The sequence below is a fragment of the Cryptomeria japonica genome, chromosome 6 (genome assembly GCF_030272615.1).
Source record: "Cryptomeria japonica chromosome 6, Sugi_1.0, whole genome shotgun sequence".
NCBI classification, from domain to species: domain Eukaryota; kingdom Viridiplantae; phylum Streptophyta; class Pinopsida; order Cupressales; family Cupressaceae; genus Cryptomeria; species Cryptomeria japonica.
In genome coordinates, this window is record NC_081410.1 from 70,506,961 (window position 1) to 70,530,499 (window position 23,539).

Consider the following 23,539-nt stretch of genomic DNA (forward strand, 5'->3'; position numbering starts at 1 on the left):
AGAATGGAGGGTTCACTCCTTGTCTGCTACGTGTTTGTTTCTACAATGAAAAATATTTACATCTTGGTTCCTTATACCCTGATGTGCTAAACTTCATTGTTCAATAATAAGGCTCAGTGATGAATACTTATTGCACAATAAAATATGTGACATAGGTTCGTGATTCTTTCAATTTCATTCTCATCTCATATGCTTATTGATACTTTGTTGATTTCTCATCTTCTCTCTAAATCGCATTCTTTCTAACATTCTTTCTATCATCAATCTCTTGTCTTTATCATCTAACTAAGATTTCTTCACGGTGCATCTGAGTTAAAAATTTGTTCTGCCATTATCATACAAAAATATTCATAATAGATTCCATTAAACATTCATAATAGACACCATTTCATTCATTAGCATCGTTGATACATGCATATAGATACCATTGCATTCATTAGCATCATTGATACATACATAACTACTATTGCATTTATGAATCATATAGAATCAAATAGATATGCATCATAAAATTCATAGCATCATATAAGCATACATGGAAAACAAAACATAAATAGATCGCTACCAAAACCTGTATGTATATATATATATATATATATATATACATATATATATATATATATATATATATATATATATATATGTATATATATATATATATATATGTATATATATATATATATATATATATATATATATATATATAACTTAAAAATGATAATGTGTACGAATACAATAAACAGGCTCGATGGCTCAGATAACATGATCAAAAGTGTCTCAACCAACATTGCCTCTGTCAGCAGGTGGATCATGTCCACTAGATCCTGCCCTAGGATGTCAAGGAGGTCCCATAACACCACCACTACTAGTTCGTCGAGAAGTAGATCTACTCGATCTCCTCCCCATAAAGGCACTAAAACTAGGCTCTCTCTGACCCTCGGGGATAGCTCTCTCATAAGACTACTGATAGTATATAGCCTCATGTGTAGCGATGAAATACCTATCTGCCTAGTCGCGAGCATCTGTACCTGGTCTAAAAAGATGACCAAATGCATCCATGGTAATCTGACCTCTCTGGACTGCCTCATCTCTCTCCCTCTAGAGACGATCCCTCTTAGCCTCAAGCACACCGTAATCTGCATGGTAGGCCTCCCGCTCGACATCTCGTCTAGCGACCTTCTCCTCCAAACTCTGGATTCACGCTCTAAGAATTTGCGGATTGTCCTCATCGCCCACCTGTCCTCTCCCACCCTCTACAACAAGCGCATCCTCTAGCTTCGACATATCATCATCATCATCTCCATCCTCGCTGCTCGATGACTCTGAAGAATCATCGCTATCCCCACTGCTGATAGACTCGATGTCTCCACCAATGTCTACATCCTCGTCTCCACCTCCCTCATCTCCTATCTCATCCTCTCCCTCCACTCCCTCATCTCCCTCATCTCCTCCCTCGGCTCCACCCTCCTATCCTCTTCCAATGCTCTCCCCCACATCTATCCTCAAGCGCTGTCTAGGATGGCGAATCTGTTGTGCTGTAATCGGAACAACAAGATTAGTAAGTGGAATCAGCCTATATTTGGAAAACCATGCAGCATACTCTGATGTCGTCCCTGGATCCGCTGGACCTCTACCCCAACCCCAAAGTAACGGTTGAAGAGCATGAAACTCAACAGAAGCAACATGTGGCTGAATACAAACACCCCAATCAGATACCTCGCGGGATACACAAGCAAAATAAGCGGTAACCACTGGTGTCACCTGTACCTTACCAAACTGTCTCAATACCCGCCCTGGAAGATACATCTTGATAATCCGCTAGGTCTCGAAAGTCCTACCGATTAGATATCTCTATTGTCGGCAGAAAGGCATGTGCACTGCATCATCTGCCCAACTGGGGCAATCTAAGTATGGTCTCCAAATGAAATGCTGCAAAATGTCAAAATGATGCCTCCAATACAAGGTGTTGCCCGAACCCCTATGTCTGATACTTGTTGTGTACCTTAAAGCATAAGGCTTACCAGGTTGCAAATCAATATGAATGACAGGTCTCTAAATAGAAATATGCTCCCATGCCCAAGTCTGGAGTAGTGTCACACCACAATTGATAGATCGATATCCAAGATATACAATCCCATGCATTTGATAATACAACATGGCCAGTAGACATGGACCCGACGCATATACTCATCGATGAACAATCATATCATGGAGCACTCTGCCCCATCCAACTGGAAATCTGTGATCTCGTCTGTCAGGTATCAACAAACCGCCAACAACACCGCATGGTACAATAGTCATGTCATCATAATCCAATCGGGCCCAAGGGATATCATATCAGCCACTGATCTGCAATTCCTGTATCTCACACTCGAAAAGTGCACACATGCCATCATCATGGTTGTACGCAACTCTCTCACCATGAATCGGAATACGCAATATACGCCATACATCCTCTAAAGTAATGGATGCCTCCTTAGTCGAAAGATGGAATGAACGAGTCTCAAAATGCCACCGCTCTATCAAAGCTGTAATCATGGCCCTGTTGGTTGTAACCTCTGGTAAGTATAATACGTGATATAAACTGAGCTGGCGGATATGCTCAATCTCCTCATCAAGTAAGTCAGCACGAAGATCAAGTCCACTGGGTCTGCTCTGTTGGTAGTATAACACTCCAATGTTCTCCTACAACGAGAAAATATCGAAAATATTAGATATCGGTTCACAAAAAACTAAAATATTTTTAGACACATGACAAAACATTTCACATACAACAAATGCGTGATTGTTATTACTAATGCGGTACACTTATAGCTTTTGCGTGACATTTAGAGCTAATGAGTAATGATATGAGCACATGCGTAACATTAAACACATGCGTGATGATATGAACGAATGCGACACATTCTACACTAATGTGTAACAGTTAAGACGATTGCGTAACAGTTAAAGCATTTGCGTAACAATTAAGGCAAATGTGTGACGCAAGGAAAAAATGATCATTGAATTTTTTTTGGAAAAAAAAAAAAAAAAGGCAAAAAATAAAGAAAATTTTGGAAAAATACCATGCCGCTAGTCCGAGGAGGTCTCTGATATGAACGTACTCGGTTAGACAGGTGCAATCGAGCTCTATAACCAACCATGATGATCAAATACTCACAAGAAAGCACAAAAATCGTAGAGAAAACAAAGAACTGACCAAATACAAAATGAGCAAACGAAAACCTAAAATCTCTATTTATAGCTCAAAATTAGGGTTTTTTGACACCTCGACGTTTGTGGTCCCCGCTAGCTTCAAACAACTTGTAGCCTACTCAAACGATCTTGAAATGGAATGAAATTTCACACGCTTGCTCGTTACAGTGGTATCGAAAACATGGTCTCAAATTTTGAAATTTCCGATCACCTTTTCCGAGGGGACATATTTACACCATACAACAGTACCAAGGCATACTGGGGCATAATTTTTTGTTTTCTTCGAAACAATATCGTTCTGACTTTGTCTCAAAGAGGGGCAAATGTAGACACCTAAAAATGTCTCATTGATCATGTACTAATTATTCCTCTAATTGATTAAATAATTCTTTAATTTTTTAATTAAGTTAATTAATCTTATTCTTCTAATTTCATATTTCCTCATCATCTTACTAACTATTCTATTTCTTATTATTTCATCATTTAATCATTTTAACTATTTTCTAAATATTAATAAAATATTAATTATTTAATTAATTCTGATTAATTCCCCAATTTAAATAATCATTATTATTTAAATAAATTCTATTCTCAATTTCTATTTCTAGTCATCTAATCATTCAATCCTTTTCTAAAGATTAATTAAATATTTAATATTTAATTAATTATGATTTAATCCTTTAAATTAAATAATCTCTATTATTTAATTAAGTTCCATTCCTAAATAATTAAATAGTTTCTTTAAATTATTTAATTAATTAATTAATTCTTCTAGTTCTCCAAATTCTAATTTCATTTAATTAATTCTTCTAATTTCCTCCAAATTCAATTACATGTGCATGATTTCAAAAACCAAATTGAAAATCAAAGTCAAGTTCTAAATATATTCAAATACTAAATTGGATTTCAAATAAGTTCAATTATTTGAATAAATCTAATGCAAAGATTAAATTGAAAATCTAAGTTAAAATGCAATCACGTGCTAAATTAATTAATTCAATCAATTAATTAATTAATTCAATTATCTCTCCAATCTCTATTTCCATCTTCTAGCTAGCTTTTTCTAAAATAAGCTTTCTTTGTCATCAATTAATTTTCCTCCAATCATTCTTTTTTCTTCCTTCAATTAGCTTTTTCTCAAATTAGTTGACTCAATTAATCTATTCAATCTATTCTGTTTCACCTCCAAGTCAGTAATTCAACTATCAATTTTCATGTGAGCTCACCTGAGTTCTACCTCTTGATCAATTTGTTCCACCTTTCAATCAATCTTATCCAAAAATCTATAAATTGAACATTCAATCCTCACAATTCCTCAGAATCGCGAACTTTGAATCTTTGTGTCACTTGCAGGTTACCAGCGCAATATCTGAGAGCCATCATACCACAAAGAAGAGAAGAGTAATGGAAGTTATATGCAATCACAGAATAGGGAGTTTTTAATTGATTTGATTTATAAACCCTGTTTTGATGTTATTATGTTATTTCATTGTCTGTTTGTTAGAATTCTTTGATTAGATAGGGATTCATGATTTCCCTTTCATTCCTAATTTATTTTACATTTAGATGAATTTTACTTGCACACAACCGATATTCATGATTCGACAACCGACATTTAGGGAAACTGATACATAAGGCCGACATAGGAGATTGTTGTGACAGGTCTACACAACAACAATCAATGACATCGGTCATGAAGTTTAATGTATTTATTTTTATCGAGGTCGACATGTAAATAAATTGTAATATCATTGTAAGTCGACATAAGGCATTTATGTTTATATTTGGGAAGGGTATTTAAGTCAGTCCAGTTATGATATTTTGGATATGATGATATTGAGAGATATACATATGATGCGAGATATAGTGGTATTGTGTGAACAATATTGATTGAATGTATGCAAATATAATATTATGTCGTCGGTCTTGGTTATTGGTTTTAAGGTTTGGGATGCAAAGCAAGTTATCGATGAAGGAGGACATAGTGGAATATAGTTAGTGCTTGAGCCATAACTTATCCAACATATTAGATGCATTCTCTGAGTTTAGAATTTTGTTTGTAAACTAGTATTTGGTGTTTGTAGTCAGTGAGACTCCTTTTGTGATGAGCAGTGTGATCTAGGCTGTTGGCCTTCCTGCATGTGCAGACCCCTATTTTAATATTTAGTCGTTTGGCTAGTGGATAGATATTGTGAGTCACCATTCCCACCGTGGTTTTTCCTCTTTGAGTTTTTTCACATATAAATCTTTGTGTTATGGTGTATATTATTGTGGTGGCATTATTTATACTTGTTGTAATATTCTTTTATGGTTATCGGTTACTAAAACACTTTGTTAATAAGGTTAAAACTTATCTCACTGACAAAACACCGATTCACCCCTTCTCAGTGTTCTTGGATTCCAACAGCTTCTTCACTTCATCCATATCTCAATCCGAAGGAGAAGATAATGTTGGCAATTGACACTCATCCGATAAGGTTAATGACATTATGGGTTGTCATTGATGACAACTCATCATCTCAAGGTAAATGGTTTCATTATTTGGTCAACCAACATTCATTGCACTTAACCGGTATTGGTATTCACATTGCTTTACACCGACACTGACACTGACATTCACTTCATACTCGGCTAAGTCCCGATCTCGGTAATGTGCATATGGAACCCAGTAATGGATAGGACCCAGCTAAGGGAATCTTTAGGTCCCTATTATGTCTTCATGGATTTTGTGGTAATGTGTGATGACCGACACAGTCATTGGATTTATGTTTGATTTTCATTATGTTCCGACAGTTGACTTGTTTATATTTCTTGTTGAAGCCAACATGGTTAAGTCATAAGGATACTTAAGAAGATCTCTTCAGCGATAGATTATATATGTGTGATGGAATATGAACTTTTGGTTGAGAATATTTTAGTGAGTTTTGGTATGCATTTTGGTATGCGATTGGAAGCGACTGTGTGTAGTTTCATGTGCACAACTTAACCGGTAGTAGAATAGAGTATTAGAAAACCGGAATACAGAGGAGGTTATTAGAGCATTCACCAGAACTTATCCAGCATGGTCAGATGCGGTTTATAAGTTCATTTTCAGTTGTAAACGCTTTGTAATGTTCTGTAAGTCAGTGAGACTTCCTATATTTTGTGTTTGAGCAGTGAGCTCTAGGCGGTTGGCCTTTCTGCATGTGCAAATACTCTTATGTAATATTTGTATACCTTGATCAAGTGTATAGATATTGTGGGTATCAGCCCCAACGTGTTTTTTCCCTTTGTAAGGTTTTCCATGTATAAATCTTGGTGTTAGGTGTTGCATTTCATTGTGTTATTTTGTGTATGCATTCTAATTTTATTTACTGTTAACCGGTTAATAAGGAATAAGTTCAAAACTAACTTTACCGATATAACACTAATTCACCCCCCCTCTCAGTGTTCTTGGATTCCAACAGGTAAATGACAAGGTATATTAATTTTGCTTTTATGTTTTGAATACTCCATTTGATTTGCTAACCATTGTATGCTTTTATTTGGCTTTTCACCCTCTTCATTATGTTATTTAGATTTTAAATAAAGTTGGGCAATCGACTTAGTTCATGTTTTAATTATTTTAAGTGGAAGACAATAAATGGGTTGATATTTTGGCATACAAGCAATAAGAATTAATAGTTAAGACAAATAAAACAACAATTTTGAAATATAATAAAAAATAAAGGTATCAAATCAACAAAAAAAAGATACAACCCTGGGAGAAAAGCTAGAGTGGTTCAATGAATCAAGGTTCCCTAAAATGTAGAGAAGAAAGACATCTCTCTATAAAACACATATTAGATATAGGAGGTAAATTCTAATAAAATACTTTGATTGAATCTCCTATAAATATAGTTGAGTTGTGTAGGCAACTCAAATTGAGATGCAAATCAATTTTCTTTTCGGTTTTTTTTTATCACCTAGTTCTCAAGATGGGCAAGGTGAGAACATACAATGTTCAACATTGCAATTAAATTGAAAGCATCATTTGAAAAGAAAGCATTAGGTGACAAGCCAACCAATGCCACTTATTCATTGGGATGCATACATACAATACTAAAAGAAGTAAACATCTGCTCATTTTATGAGAATTATAATGTCACTTTTGTTGGGGTAATTAGGAAATTTATCTAATTATTTATTAGTTAGGTCCTTTATTACTTTTAAATTCACTTAAGCTAAACTTAAGTGCTTTTTAAAATTATTATCTAGAGTTTACTTTTCTAGCTCTAGATGTAGTTGAGCTTAATTTAGCTCCTTCTCTGCATTGCTTTAGTTCTCCTAATTTTAAATTAGGGTTTTGCACCTGAAGTTTCATTCATCTTTTATAAGGATTCATTCATTCATTGTAATTGTATCACCAAACATATTTTGGTGCAATAATACAAAATTCTTAGGTTGCTATTGAGCATACAATCTTTGCTTGATCTCTTTTGTGTAAGATGCTATTTGCTTGCAAATGATTCTTGGCTCTTGTGGTTGTATAATCAACTTCTACAACTTTCACATTTTAGTGGGAATGCTTATGGGAATATCTACTTTTTAGTTAGAAATCTTATACAAATTTGAAATGTAAAGCAAACTTCTTCCACTTATCTAGTGACGAGCAATTATAGTAAGCCACTTATTCGATGAGGTAGGTACACCAACAATAAGGAGAGCAAGTCGTTGGCAACACTACCATCCAATGTTACAATATTGAATGTATGAAAATAATTTATTATGGCAATATGACTACCCATATCATTACAATGTTAGTACATAAGCATAGTAAAATCAAATAAGAGGATTAGTTGATGTTAAAAAGTGCTAATATAAAAATAAAAGCTATATCACCCCAAAATGAAGTAAAAACACATAGATAATCAACATAATCAATTTCCCAATATAGAAGGTACCTTGGATAATGTAAATAAGAGTTGTAGGTTTGTAACACTTAATGAAGTGTAATGATATGAACATATTGACAAATATATAGTCAAATATTTATTGTAAAAATAAAAAATATTTAAAAATAAAATAAAATTTAAATAAATAAAAATGAGTTTTCAAATAAAAATAATTTAAAAATATAAATATAATATAATAATTTTAAAATAAAAGATTATATTTTTTTGACATTTTAAAAATAAATATATTTAACATATTTACATTAAAATTCTAATAAAAAAAATTGATTTAATTATAAACTCATCTAAATCTATTTTGAAAAGCTCACAAGAAACCCACAATTAAAAAATTATCAAATCTTAAAAATTTCAAAATCTTAAAAGAAATAAATAAAAAATTTAATTATGCCTCAAATTTTGTCCAAACATAACGACTCGAAATGAACAAACTCTTGAGCGCCATTTTTTTCAGCTATTCCGTTGATTTCAAATTTCATTTTTGTGGTTCCTCTTCTCTTCTCCCTTCTTTCTCTGCTGCATCAGTATAACAGAAGAGGCCGCGCCATTAAATTATGTTGCAACTTCAGACTTAACAAAGCACGGCATCAAGCGGTCGAGGTCCTCAGGAATGAACCCCAATTTGCGAAACGCCAGGGTAGATCAGGTACGGTATTAAACTAACCTAAAACCCTTCTCTTTGTCATCTATTATGATTTGGTCTTGAGCTGTTTCGGATTACTACAGCGGCCACTAGAGACACCCACTAGATTCTCACCCCTGTTTGCTATCCCTACTATGAGAAAATACGTGCATTGCTTACAGTTGAAGAAATGTAAAAACCCAAGTGCTGGCGCATACAGTCATAGGGAAAAACATTTCTTGTAATAATTACGCTTCAGGGATCAGAAGTAGAACCATCCCAACAGATTTGGGTGCAGCCCAGGCCTAATTTTGCCCTAACAATGTCCAAACAGCCATCAATAAATTTATTGATTGGAAGGAACACAACAAATCTAATATTCCAGGTATGAGTAAAACGTTCTTGAATATAACAGGCGAAAGGGTTTGCTCTACCTTATTGGGTGTTGGCCTGATGAAAAGATGCCATGCGAATGGCAGTCAAACCCTTGACCACTTATCTACAAATTCATCTTAAAATCTGCATATGGAGTTCTAGACAGTACAGCCATATTAAAATCTTCAAGCAAGAATGGTCCATTTGAAAACATGGATTGTGAATTGAACTCTTGCTCATCAACTTGCAAAATCGAATCTTCAAACCTATACATGAGTTTATACAGTGCATCTATTTTGAAAACCTCAATCAAGATATTTTAATTGAAAGCATTAATTGGGAACTGAACTGCTGACAAATCTCATTTTAAAACCTACACAAGGAGTTCTATTCAGCACACGTCTATCAAAAAATTCAAGTCAGGATTGTTCAATCGAAAACTTTTTTGGGAAGTCAGCTCTTGAATGGCTAACTATAAACCATTGAATGGCTAACTATAACTCAAAATGTCTGCATGATTCAAAATGAAAACATTGATTGGGATTTGAACTCTCAAAAACCTGTTTAGAATATTGCATCTTAGAGCCTACACAAGGAGTTATATTCAGCACAGATATATCAAAAACTCAAAGTCAGAATGGTTCATTTTTGGTAACTGAATTCTTGAACGTCTAACCATAAAATCTCAACATAAATTATTTTCATGGTTCAATTGTAAACATTGATTGGAACTGAACTCTTGACAACCTACTTACAATATCACATCTTAGAACCTTCTTAAGGAATTCTATTCAGTACAGTTGTATCAAAACATCAAGTCAGAGTGGTTCAATTGATGACATTTTTGGGAAGCAAACTCATGAATGCCTAACTACAAATTCTTAGCTTAAAATGTTTGCATGGTTCAATTGAAATTTGAAAACATTGATTAGGAACTGAACCCTTGACAATCTATTTACAAAATATCATCTTAGAATGTACACAAGGAGTTCCATTCACAGGTGTATAAAGAAATTCAAGTCAGAATGGTTCAATTGAAATTTTTATTGGGAAGTGAACTCTTGAATGCCTATCTACAAAATCTCAACTTAATGCCTGCATGTTTTAATTGAAGATATTGATTGGGAACTGAACTCTTGACAGCCTATTTACAAAATCTTATCCTAGAACCTACATACGGAGTTCTATTCAGCACAGTTGTATCAAAAACTTCAAGTTAGAGCAACTCAATTGAAAACAGTTTTGGGAAGTGAACTCTTGAATGCCTAACTACAAAATATCAACTTACAATGTCTACATGGTTCAATTCAAAATATTCTCTACAATGACGAAATGGTAGTTTGCAATGAAAGTACGTTAATGGCTTGTACTTTTGCATCTGATTGAAATCATTTTCCATACAAATGCTACGATAGATTTACTTTTGTATACATCTCCAAGAAACATTTGATTCTTTATAATAGTGATTCTGGTCACCAGTTCAATGTTTTTCCTCCAAGGATAGCTGTTGTAATGGCAATGTTGGAGTCCTTTACCTCTTGTTTTTCATTTCTTTGTCATGGAGGTATTGATATAAGGAGCTCCAATCGGCAAGCTGTATTTATCAATCATCTCAACGATTGATCACAAACAGTGGCTGAAAATGTTAATTTTAGGATCAGATTGTAGCAAAAAATAGCAATAACAGAAAGCAAAACAATGTGCACAAGGAACACCAAGAATACCCTGGGAAAACCTCCCTCTTGGAGATGAAAAACCCAGCTATAGATCTCAGATCTAATTATGCAATAATCAGAAGTATCTTACAATATGGCTTCAACACTTGAAGCAATCAGAACCAGCAAACTATGCACAATAGGATAATGCCTTCAACCAAGGATATACAAATGATAAACTTATCTCTAAGCATAGGGTATCTGCTGTTAAGAAGGTTCACTGCCCCAGAGATAGTGTTTGCTGCTCTAGGATGAAGATCCCTGTCAACAATGATAGTTTGGACCCTTCAAATGAAGCTCGCTGTCCACAAGATGAAGTTCGCTACCCTTGAGAATAGTTCACTGTCTCTAGAATGAAGATCGCTGTCACTGCAAGATGGTTCGCTATCCTTGAATTATAGTTCATTGACACAGAGAAACAATTTGCTGAATGAAGGAGATAATTTTCTGATTGAAGACAATTTGCTAAGTGTATGTATATACAGTGACTAAGCCTTTGTATATATATGTGGCTCAGCCTCCCAATTCACTCTAGGTCGGCCCTTTCAACTTGGCGCCAAAACATAGGGTTAAGATTACCAGATACATAAGATAGGGCCTGCCCTATTCACAAGTTACAAGTTACATTCAATATAGGACCACAAGTTACATCGCCCAATTAGGGTCAGACCAAATTACAAGTTACATTTATAGGGCCCGTCCTATCCACAAGTTACATTATATATAGGTCTTGCCCAATATTCATAGCAAGACATAATTACAAGTTACATGTATTTGGGCCCAGCCCTAAGTGGTTCGGATTGCATGAGAAGTAATACATAGGAATTTTAATTGTCATTGACAACATTAAAATTCAATAGTCAGGTATCCGAGCTAGCTACAATTTTCAACAGAAAATGTTGTTAAATTATTTCTCTTGCTCATTTATTGCCTTGAAGTGATAATAATTTTTCAAGATATTAGAGTTTAGACTTCACCAATCTATAATTTTAGAGGCATTTTTCTGAAACAAAAACTGTGCACAAAGAATTTTAACATCACTTTTTTTTCTCGCACATTGTGAGCCTTCATCATTGTGTTCAATTTTTCAAGTAGGGATAGCTGGGAAGGAGAGGTTTTGATTTTCTAAATCCTATTCCTATTCGTTTAAGTTCTTTTAGTATTTTATTATGTTATAGCTAGAGTAAAACTAGTTCCATATATAAAGAGTTTTGTCCATCTGGAAATAATTCATATAGCTTTGAGATATAAAAGTAGGGTGTATTTATATGAATTTTTTAAAGTCTTGGCTAGTTATAATCTAGGTGCACTGTTGGCCTCTAGAAGCAGACTTCCTAATATTTTTTCAGCAAGTGCTGCATATTATATTATAAAACCGTTGCGTAAAATGTTCCTATTGGGTTTTGAAACTTTATCCATATGGAAGTTCAACACAAGTAGTTAGGAGATGAAAAAAGGGTTTCAGATCAATCTAAAGAAAGACTGATGTAAATTGTAATATATAGTTACAGCATAGTGTGACATGACTAGGAGTGTTGCCATTATTTTTTATTTGATAGGTAAACATGGTTCTCTATTTTGAGTCTTTGCCATAACCATAGAAACAAGACTTGGACTCGGCACGGACTCGGCAAGGTTGAGCCGACTCGAGACTCGGCAAAAAAACCAATTTCTAGTGATTTTTGCCTAGAGCGAGTCTTGGAGAGTCACGAGTCCTTGAGACTCGGCTAGGGTCACTCGGCTCGGGACTCGTGAGGACTCGGCGAGTCCTGGAACTATGGCCATAACTAACTGAAAAATGCAACAAAATAAAGCTTCCTAGGAAGACTGTAGCTGGCATAGTAAAAGCTATAGCTCCAACATCAGTATGATTGAAATCACATATGGCCAATAGAAAAATACTAATCTCTCCCATAGCAGTGCCTGAAACTGAACAAAAGTTGTATGCTAGAAATTCCTGAGATAAGAGCCTTTCAAAGACTACATAAAGAAGTCAATTAATGTTTCCTGTCCCATCAAAGTTTCGAAGTTGGAAATTTTTATAACAGGCCTGACAGCATATTATTAAGCCTTACATTGACTAGCAAACTCAAATACTTAAAATCAAAGCATAATAGACTTAAGAAAAAGAGGAGTTTTTGCCATTTGGGATCAGAGAGAACAGACCAATGAAGAAGCTAGCTTATGCTGTTCTCTGGAATTATCTATGCCAATGCCTGGAATATACACTTCATCTGAGGAAATACCCAGAGATCTTCATGTTGTGCGCTGGTTATGTTTTATGAGGATCCTGGCCAAGTGAGGAGAAGGGTTGTAATTTTTAATATAGATTTAGTTTCCTAGCCCGTGACAAGTGCCCCCTTTTTAATTAACACCTTTTTTATACATAACCATGCTTTTAAAAACTCCCTTGTATATGTGCATTATCATGGGGAGCAAGCTAAATAGGCATAAACCTGGGCCATAGTAGTGGTAAGGGAGCAACAGGCCCTCTTGTTTACTAGTAGGGACCTTTGTGCAACACTTTTACTTTGAAACAAGGTTTTGTAGGTTGGATTTCACTTTGGGATTTTCTTATCACTCCCAGCTTTTTAAAGAAAGAAAGAAGGAAATGTTTGTAGCCTCTATGAATGATCAAAGTAGGTTAGTAGAACTCAAAAGAACAATTTTATGATAGCTAACTGCAAGCATAAAACTGAGTCCATCAACAAAAGATTAAAAAACCTAAAAGGTAAACTAGACTTAGAAACTTGGATTCAAAAGAACATAATGAGAGGGGGCCTAATCCGAATAGTTTTTCCATAGACAAATAGGCCACATTTCTGGTTTACCGCACCCATCACATTGGTACCTGTTGATGTGTTTTTTATGCACATGCGAACACAGAATAAAATACCGAGTATCTTATCCTCTCTTGAACAAAGTTCCCGACTGTTGAAGATCTCGCCGAAGGATCAGTCGAGGCAACTCCAAGGTTCTTGTATGTAGGATCTCTACTCGTGGATAAGCTCTCTGCGGTACGATGTGATTTTGCTGGAATCACAAGGGGACTTACACTTGATGACTGAACGTCTGATTTGCTGGAATCACAGGTTTTCACTAGCCTAGATTTTTTGAAAAAAGGGAAAAAAGGATGAGGGCGAGGGAAGGATCTAATTCTGACACTAAGAATGTAGGAGCAATGAATGATCTTTGATGAAATTCTAACTAAGTCTTGTCTTGACATCCCAGGACCATCTCCACAAGGTTAGTGCGATCTTCGGAGGAAAGCTTTATGATGTTCAGATCATCGCTACAGGCATAGACACCATCAGGCTGATGCATATCAATGAAGAAGCGACAATTGAAGTTAAGCTTAAGCTGAATGATTCCAGTTGACTACACAAGGCAGGTCTGCAATCAACAAACTTCTAGTAGTATGGATATACAAATTTCACCATCAATCAAACACATTTCTTCCACTCATCTAATAACATGAAATCAAAACTGAGAAGTATAAAGACCATGGAAATTGTTGAATCGACCCATAGATTTCACCATTTCTTCAATGAAGTTTTACAAGCCTTTTACAACAACATCTTGGCAACAATCTTTGCCTTCTCTTTCTATTCTACTCTAATTGCTATACTATTAACTGACTTATTCAATATTCTAACTATTCACCTTCTAACTCCTGACTGACTATTATTAGCCTTTACAAATGAGGAACCAGGGCTTATATAGTGCCCTCAATACAATTCGATGGCTCAGATCAACTTGAGATCAATGGTCGAGATTTTACAATGAAAACCCTAATTAGGGTTTGTTACAACAAACTCAATTCTGGCCAATGAAATAATTGCATTACTTGGACACATGTCTTCTCTGGAATATTTGACCAATGGAGAACCGGGGTAGGTACATCGAAGTTTGTGCCATCTCCCATGAGTCAGTACATTGAATCTGGACACGCTGAGGTGGACCAATCTGACTGGAGGAGTGATGACTGGGATGCCACCTTGTCTGACACTTGTAACTTGGTAGATGCTCAATTTGATGATGCTGAGAAGCTAACTTTAATTAACTCTTATGAAACTGTCTGCTTCTTCAACGAACCCTTGCTTTAACTTCCTTTGTCTTCGATGTGCAGGATGGATGGTGTACCTTTCCTTCGAATGCTGGACTGGAAGAGGTCGTCCCTGATGATGCTGGACTGGAGAAGGTTGTCCTTGTTGATGCCGGACTGGAGAAGGTCGCCTTTTAACTGCAAGACAAACAAAAAGATGATTAAGGACACATACTAAATTCATTTCAACATAGCCTTTTATACCTTAAATCATCAACAAGAAGACATCAAAATTAAGTTTGTTCAAGAGTCTTTCTAGGGACAGGCCCTATAAGAATTTCGCCCTGGACCCTCTGGAAGGGTCAGGAGCGAATTTTGCACTTTTGGACAAATTCCATCATGTCTTTATTCCAAAATACCTTCCAAGGCAAGCATACACTAGTCTTTTCTCCACCAAGGCCTGGGAATCCATTTCTTGATTGTCATTGTGAGCAATTTAGGTGATACTGGGAATTTCGCTCTGGACCCTTTGGAAGGGTCAGGAGCGAAATCCAAGCTTTAGGTCTCAATTCCTCATCTCCTTCACTTCAATTCATCTTGCAGGGCAAAGTAACATCATTTCAACCTCAACTACGCCTTAGGACTCCTAGTCTTGACTTGACACAAGGAGGAAATAGGCAGATGAAGAATTTCGCTCTAGACCCTTTGGAAGGGTCATGAGCGAATTTCTTGTTTGTAGCTCATTTTTTCATCATTTCAACTTCAATCCACCTCACAAGGCAAGGAAACACTTTTCTTCTCTCATCCAACCCAAGTTTATCTTGATTTTGCAAGGCAAAATAGGTGATTGAAGGATTTTCACCTTGGACCCTTTGGAAGGGTCAGGAGTGAATTTCCTCTTCTGGCCTAAAATCATCACTTCTAGTGACAACCATCGACTTAAGGGCAATCGCAAGGGCATCTTTTACCTTGGTCTAGGCATAGCTTAGCATAAATTTGAAAGGAATAGGTAGATTTTAGGATTTTCGCTCTGGATCCTTTGGAAGGGTCAGGGGCGAAAATCTTGTTTTAGGGCTATTTCACCATCCTTTCAACTTCAAATCACCTCCAAGACTTAGAACACCTTGCCTCACTCCTCTCCAGGTCATAAAAACCAAAATCTTGACTTGATTTGCAAGGAAAAAGGGGAATCTTAAGAATTTCGCTCTGGACCCTTTGGAAGGGTCAGGAGCGAAATTCTCATTTGGCTTCAAAATTTGCATTCTTGGCGACCAAAATTCACTCTAAGGCAATCCAAATGACTTCTCTCACCCTTGTCCAGGTTTGACTTTGCTCAAATTTTGGAAGAAAAGATGGTTTTTAGGATTTTCGCTCTGGACCCTTTGGAAGGGTCAGGAGCGAAAATCATTTTTAGGCTCAATTCCTTCATCTTTCATGGTTTCTAGCAACTTAAAGTCAATCTCAGGGGCAACTTTTCCTTGAATTTACCTTAGCCCACACTTGATCTAGCAAAAAATTGATAGCAAAGAGAGGTTTTGAGAAAATTCGCTCTGGACCCTTTGGAAGGGTCAGGAGCAAAAATCTCATTCTTGACCCAAAATCATAATTCTTTCAACTTGAAACTTCTTTGCAAGGTAGAATTTCATCCTTCATTGCCCTAGGAACAAGGTTTCATGTCCAAGAAAGGTTAAAAAGTAGGCTTATAAGGAATTTCGCTTTGGACCCTTTGGAAGGGTTAGGAGCGAAGTTTCCTTTCCTGGCTAAAATCCTTCATTTTCACAACTTCCAAACACTCTCAAAGGCAAGATCATGTCCATTTCCCCTTTCAACATGCTTTGGACATCACAATTTGGTCAAATAGGGAAGGAAATGAGGTCTAGGAGGATTTTTGCTCTGGACCCTTTGGAAGGGTCAGGAGCGAAAATCATGATTTGGGCTTGATTCTTCCTTTTTCCAACTCAAAATCACGTCAAGAGGTAACTAAATATCATCCTTCACAAGGTCAAAAGAATAGGCTTGCAAGGAATTTCGCTCTGGACCCTTTGGAAGGGTCAGGAGCGAAATTCACCTTCTCGGCTAGAATCCTTCATTTTTTTAAGGCTTTCAAACACTTCCAACATCCAAACATGTCTACTCTTCCCTTCAAAATGCCTTGCAAATCAAAATTTGGTCAAATAAGGCAAGAAATGAGTCTTAGGTTGATTTTCGCTCTGGACCCTTTGGAAAGGTCAGGAGCGAAAATATTGATTTAGGCTTTAATTGCTCATTTTTCAAACTTCAATCTTCTCTTGCAGGCAAATATAGATTGTTTTCCACTTGAGGAACCAGGTTTTAAGCCCATTCAAGGTAGCAAATGAGGATTATAGTGAATTTCGCTCTGGACCCTTTGGAAGGGTCAGGAGCGAAATTCCTATTCTTGGCTAAAATCTTCATCTCATCCACCTTTACTCACCTCCTAAGGTCAGAACATGTCAAAAATCCCCCAAACATGCCTAAGGAACTATGAAATTGGTCTTGACAAGTGATAAATTGAGGTGCATAAGGATTTTCGCTCTGGACCCTCTGGAAGGGTCAGGAGCGAAATTCCTAATCTTGGCCAAAATCCTTCACATTTCTACGTTCCATCACCTCAAAAGGCAGAGACATGTTATTTCCTTCCCAAATTCGCCCATGGAACAAGGTTGGTATCCAAAACAAGGGAGCAAATGAGGCTTATGAAGAATTTCGCTCTGGACCCTTTGGAAGGGTCAGGAGCGAAATTTGCTTTGGACCCTTTGGAAGGGTCAGGAGCGAAATTTGACATTTTGGACTCTCCGTCAGGATCATTTTATGGAATATAACATTTAAGTATAGGTGACATTTCCTTATATCTTATCTTTCTTCTTTCTTATACTTTAAGTTATATTCCATATATACTTTCAAGATGTTTGAGAGTGGTTTCGGACCTCCAGGAGTTATATTGCAAAATCTAGTTTTTGGAGGGTTCTTCAATTTTCTAGACTTAGTCAAATTTCAGGATCAGGACATTCCAGACTTAGCCAAATTTCAGGATCAGGGCATTCCAGTCTTAGCCAAATTTCAGGGCATTTGAAGATCAGGATGACATTCCAGACTTCATCACTCACCAACTTGACCTAGCTCGGACCCTCAAGAATGATACCCACTCACAAAGCAAGACACAATTAGCAACGAGAGCAAAACCAGGCCCTAAGGAAGACTCTCAAAGAAACCCTAATTCTGGGGCCCTGTGGACTCATCCTGGCTCAAGCAAAGCTTGTAATCCAACGATCCCCTCGACAACACTCATCCTGCAAAGGCTAACAGACAAAACCCTAAAGACCTAGAAAACAAACCCTAGAAAGCAAAAAGCAGGGGTCCCCATTTGCAATGGGGCGATGTGTGAATACGTCACAACAATACCTAATTCAAATTGGTTTTTGGTCTTGGGAAATTTATGACCTAGAATCAGTTCGAATTGCTTGGAAAGCATAACCTTCCCTAGGTGAGGCTCAAGTTCATTAGTGGACTTGTTGCACCTTGGGCAAAGTCTCATGTACTTGGGGTGAATCGATGTCTATTTCATTAAAATATTTGTACACATAAATTTATTAAATTATTAGTTAAAAGTTGCGAAGTTATGAAATTTTTTTTGGTGTTCATTTTTGTTCATATTATGCATTTTATGGCTTCATTTTGATTATTTGCTTAATGTTTTTATATTTTTTGTATAGACATAAGTAAATACTAAATAGTATTGAACCTAAGATAAATGTGGAACCCGCATACCTAAACTTGTACGGGCAACCTAATCTGAATTAACAACTTGACAAATAACTATATGCAAAGCATGCATTGCCAAACGGTCTTGTGAAAATCACTTTGGGATTTTCTTATCACTCCCAGCTTTTTAAAGAAAGAAAGAAGGAAATGTTTGTAGCCTCTATGAATGATCAAAGTAGGTTAGTAGAACTCAAAAGAACAATTTTATGATAGCTAACTGCAAGCATAAAACTGAGTCCATCAACAAAAGATTAAAAAACCTAAAAGGTAAACTAGACTTAGAAACATGGATTCAAAAGAACATAATGAGAGGGGGCCTAATCCAAATAGTTTTTCCATAGACAAATAGGCCACATTTCTGGTTTACCCCACCCATCATATTGGTACCTAATTCAAATTGGTTTTTGGTCTTGGGAAATTTATGACCTAGAATCAGTTCGAATTGCTTGGAAAGCATAACCTTCCCTAGGTGAGGCTCAAGTTCATTAGTGGACTTGTTGCACCTTGGGCAAAGTCTCATGTACTTGGTGTAAATTGATGTCTATTTCATTAAAATATTTGTACACATAAATTTATTAAATTATTAGTTAAAAGTTGCAAAGTTATGAATTTTTTTGTTCATTTTTGTTCATATTATGCATTTTATGGCTTCATTTTGATTATTTGCTTAATTTTTTTATATTTTTTGTATAGACATAAGTAAATACTAAATAGTATTGGACCTAAGATAAATGTGGAACCCGTATACCTAAACTTGTACAGGCAACCTAATCTGAATTAACAACTTGACAAATAACTATATGCAAAGCATGCATTGCCAAATGGTCTTGTGAAAATCAAGTCCCTTGTGAAATAGAGACAAACAATTGTTGTCATCTTTAACTGTTTTGTTTAATATGCAAAGTAAACCAAAACATAATTTGTACCATAGGTTAGATGCATTGGCAAGGTTTAGAATTATTGCTAGCTTGGCCAAAAAGTCAAAACCCAAAGAATTAAAAACATTAAATATATTTAAGAAAAAATGGAAAAGCATTACCTTTGTGCAATTTTACAAGTAGTGTCTCATACACCAAGATGGTGTTTTGGTTCGTGGTGACTAAAACAACTTCGTATATCTTTATTGCAATAAATATTGTAAACTTCCCTCCAAAATCTTATAGGTATCTTATGGGCCATGGTTTTGTTGATGTGTTTTTTATGCACATGCGAACACAGAATAAAATACCTAAAGGTACCTTATCCTCTCTTGAACAAAGTTCCCAACTGTTGAAGATCTCGTCGAAGGATCAGTTGGAGTAACTCCAAGGTTCTGTTATGTAGGATCTCTACTCGTGGATAAGCTCTTCGCGATATGATGTGATTTTTGCTGGAATCACAAGGGGACTTACTTTTGACGACCTGAACGTCTGATTTGCTTTGAATATTATTGGAACACAGGATTTCACTAGCCTAGATTTTTGAAAAAAGGAAAAAAAGGATGAGGGCGAGGAAAGGATCTAATTCTGACACTAAGAATGTAGGGGCAATGAATGACCTTTGATGAAATTCTAACTAAGTCTTGTTTTGACATCCCAGGACCATCTCCACAAGGTTAGTGCGATCTTCGGAGGAAAGTTTTATGATGTTCAGACCATCGCTACAAGCCTACAGGCATAGACACCATCAGGCTGATGCATGTCAATGAAGAAGCGACAATTGAAGTCAAGCTTAAGCTGAATGATTCCAGTTGACTACACAAGGCAAGTCTGCAATCAACAAACTGCTAGTAGTGTGGATATACAAATTTCACCATCAATCAAACACATTTCTTCCACTCATCTAATAACATGAAATCAAATCTGAGAAGTATAGAGACCATGCAAATTGTTGAATTGACCCATAGATTTCACCATTTCTTCAATGAAGTTTACAAGTCTTTTACAACAACATCCTGGCAACAATCTTTGCCTTCTCTTTCTATTCTACTCTAATTGCTATTCTATTTGTTATTAATCATTAGCTGTTCTAACCTCTATCAACTAACCATTAACCTCCTAACTATTAGCCTTTACAAATGAGGAGCCAGGGCTTATATAGCGCTCTTAATACAATTCAATGGCTCAGATCAATTTGAGATCAATGGCCAATATTTTACAATGAAAACCCTAATTAGGGTTTGTTACAACCAACTCAATTTTGGCCAATGAAATAATTGCATTATTTGGACACATGTCTTCTCTGGAATATTCAACCAATGGATAATTGGGGTAGGTACATCGAAGTTAGTGTCATCTTTGATGAGTCAGGTACATTGAATCTGGACACGCTGAGGTGGACCAATCTGGCTGGAGGAGTGATGATTGGGATGCCACCTTGTCTGACACTTGCAACTTGGTGCCTTAATTGTCTCATTTCTTACTCCAAAATCCTCTTAAAGGTGTGCATATGCTTGTTTTGGCTTAACAAAGCCTAGGAATTCAACTTTTTAGCTTCTCATATGGGCAAATTAGGTGATAATGGGAATTTCGCTTTGGACCCTTTGGAAGGGTCAGGAGCGAAATTCACTTTTTGCTTGCCTATCCACACCCAATTTAATTTTCTTCACTTCACTTCATCTGGACTCCCTCACATTGAATCCACTTCCCAACTTGGCATCATTGGTTTGATCTTCACAAGGCCTAAAAAGTCAAATTCGCTCAAAAACCTAGCCAGGGACAGGACCTATCCAGAATTTCGCTCTGGACCCTTTGGAAGGGTCAGGAGCGAAATTCCAATTTTAGCTCAAAATTTGCATCTTTGGTGATCAAACATCTTTCCAAGGCATTCCAAATAGCTTCTCTCACCCTAGTCCAGGCCTGACTTAGCACAAAATTTGGAGAAAAGGATGGTTTTAGTGTTTTTCGCTCTGGACCCTTTGGAAGGGTCAGGAGCGAATTTCTTGTTTTGAGCTCATTTCTTCATATTTGATGACTCTTGGCAATTTGAGGACATGCCTAAGGACACCTCTAATCTTGACCCACACTAGACTTGGCATAAATTTGAGGGAAAAGATAGGTTTTGCACAATTTCGCTCTGGACCCTTTGGAAGGTTCAGGAGCAAATTTCTTCCTCTAGCCCAAAATCATCATTTTTGGAGACAAAAATCCATTCAAGGGCAATCTCAACGGCTTCTATCATCTTTGTCTAGGCCCGGCTTGGCACAAATGTGAAAGGAATAGGTGGATTTTAGAATTTCGCTTTGGACCCTTTGGAAGGGTCAGGAGCGAAATTCTAGATTTGGCTCAATTCCTTCAATTTCAATGATTCCTAGCAACTTGAAGTTACTCCTAAGGACCTCTTCCATCCCAATTCACTTTATTTTGCAATTGTCTTGACACAAAATTGGAAAAAAGGTGGTTTTGGTGAAATTTCGCCCTGGACCCTTTGGAAGGGTTAGGAGCGAATTTCATATTCTAGGCTTGATATTTCATCTTTTATTACTTTCCATCATTCCTCAAGGCAAGAATATGTCTATCCTTCCTCCAACATGCCTTGGACACTAAGAACTTGGCCTAACAAGGAAGACAATGAGGTCCATGAAGATTTTCGCTCTGGACCCTTTGGAAGGGTCAGGAGCGAAAATCATGATTTGAGCTTTATTTTTTTCATTTCTCCAACTCCAAACCACCTCAAGAGGCAAAGACATGCTATCCCACTTCCATCCATGCTACAAAAAAACCAAGGACTTGACCTCCTCCAATGGAAAAATAGGCGTTTTTAGGAATTTCGCTCTGGACCCTTTGGAAGGGTCAGGAGTGAAATTCACTATTTGGCTCAAAATCCTTCACTTTTCAATGCTTTCAAACATTCCCAAAGGCAAAAAACATGTCAAACATTTCCATACATGCCTTAGAGACCAACACTTAGCCAAAATTAGGAAGAAACTAAGGGTTATGAGGATTTTCGCTCTAAACCCTTTGGAAGGGTCAGGAGCGAAAATCTTGGTTTATCCAATTCTCTCTCAAACTTGATCAATTTCAAGGTTCTTTCAAACTCTATTCATCATTTTAGGCAAGATAGAAGGTCAAATGGAAGATTTCGCTCTGGACCCTTTGGAAGGGTCAGGAGCGAAGTAAGGGTCAAGAGCGATATTTCCATTCTAGGTTGATTTTCACCATTTTGTAGTCTTAAACCTTCTTTCCAAGGCAAACATGCATCCAAGTCTCCTCAACTATGCCTCAAAATCCAAAACTTGGCCATATGAAAGAGCAAAATAGAGGAAAAGGTGAATTTCGCTCTGGACCCTTTGGAAGGGTCAGGATCGAAATTCATGCTTTAGACAAGATCCACACTTTCAAACACCTCAAATCACTTCCTAAGGCAAGAATATGTCAATTTGCCCATACCATGCCCAAGGAATCAAGGTTTCCAGTGCAAACAAGGAGAAAAAAGGTGTCTAGGGAGAATTTCGCTCTAGACCCTTTGGAAGGGTCAGGAGCGAAATTCACATTTAGGCTCAAATCTTGATTTCATTTCTCACTTTTCTTCATCCAAACAAGTGATTTGCCCTCAATAATGCTTGGGAATGAGTTAGTTCTAAATTTAGGTCAAACTAGAATGTCTTATGGAGAATTTCGCTCTGGACCCTCTGGAAGGGTCAGGAGCGAAATTTGCTTTGGACCCTTTGGAAGGGTCGGGAGCGAAATTTGACATTTTGCTCTCTCCCTTAGGATTCATGTATGGAATATAACATTTAAGTATAAGAAAGAAGAAAGAGTTATATTCCATATATACTGTCAGGATGTTTGAGAGTGGTTTCGGACCTCCAGGAGTTATAATGCAAAATCTAGTTTTTGGAGGATTCTTCAGTTTTCCAGACTTAGTCAAATTTCAGGATCAGGATGACATTCCAGAC

At 36.5% G+C, this 23,539-nt stretch overlaps 1 protein-coding gene across 6 annotated transcripts in view; it reads left to right on the forward strand.

Moving 5' to 3' along the window:
• The first annotated feature begins 8,564 nt into the window (after positions 1 to 8,564).
• Positions 8,565 to 23,539, forward strand: part of LOC131064206 (helicase and polymerase-containing protein TEBICHI) — a 156,577-nt gene continuing 141,602 nt past the window's right edge. For 3 of the 6 annotated variants that reach the window (XR_009358149.1, XR_009358150.1, XM_059207156.1), the window contains exon 1: positions 8,565 to 8,772. Coding sequence is in view for 3 of the 6 variants with exons in the window: in XM_059207156.1 (XP_059063139.1) it covers positions 8,737 to 8,772 (36 nt within the window). In the remaining 3 variants the exon portion in view is untranslated. The remainder of the gene's footprint in view (positions 8,773 to 23,539) is intronic. The other 3 variants (XR_009358148.1, XM_057998265.2, XM_059207155.1) reach the window with 1 other exon arrangement.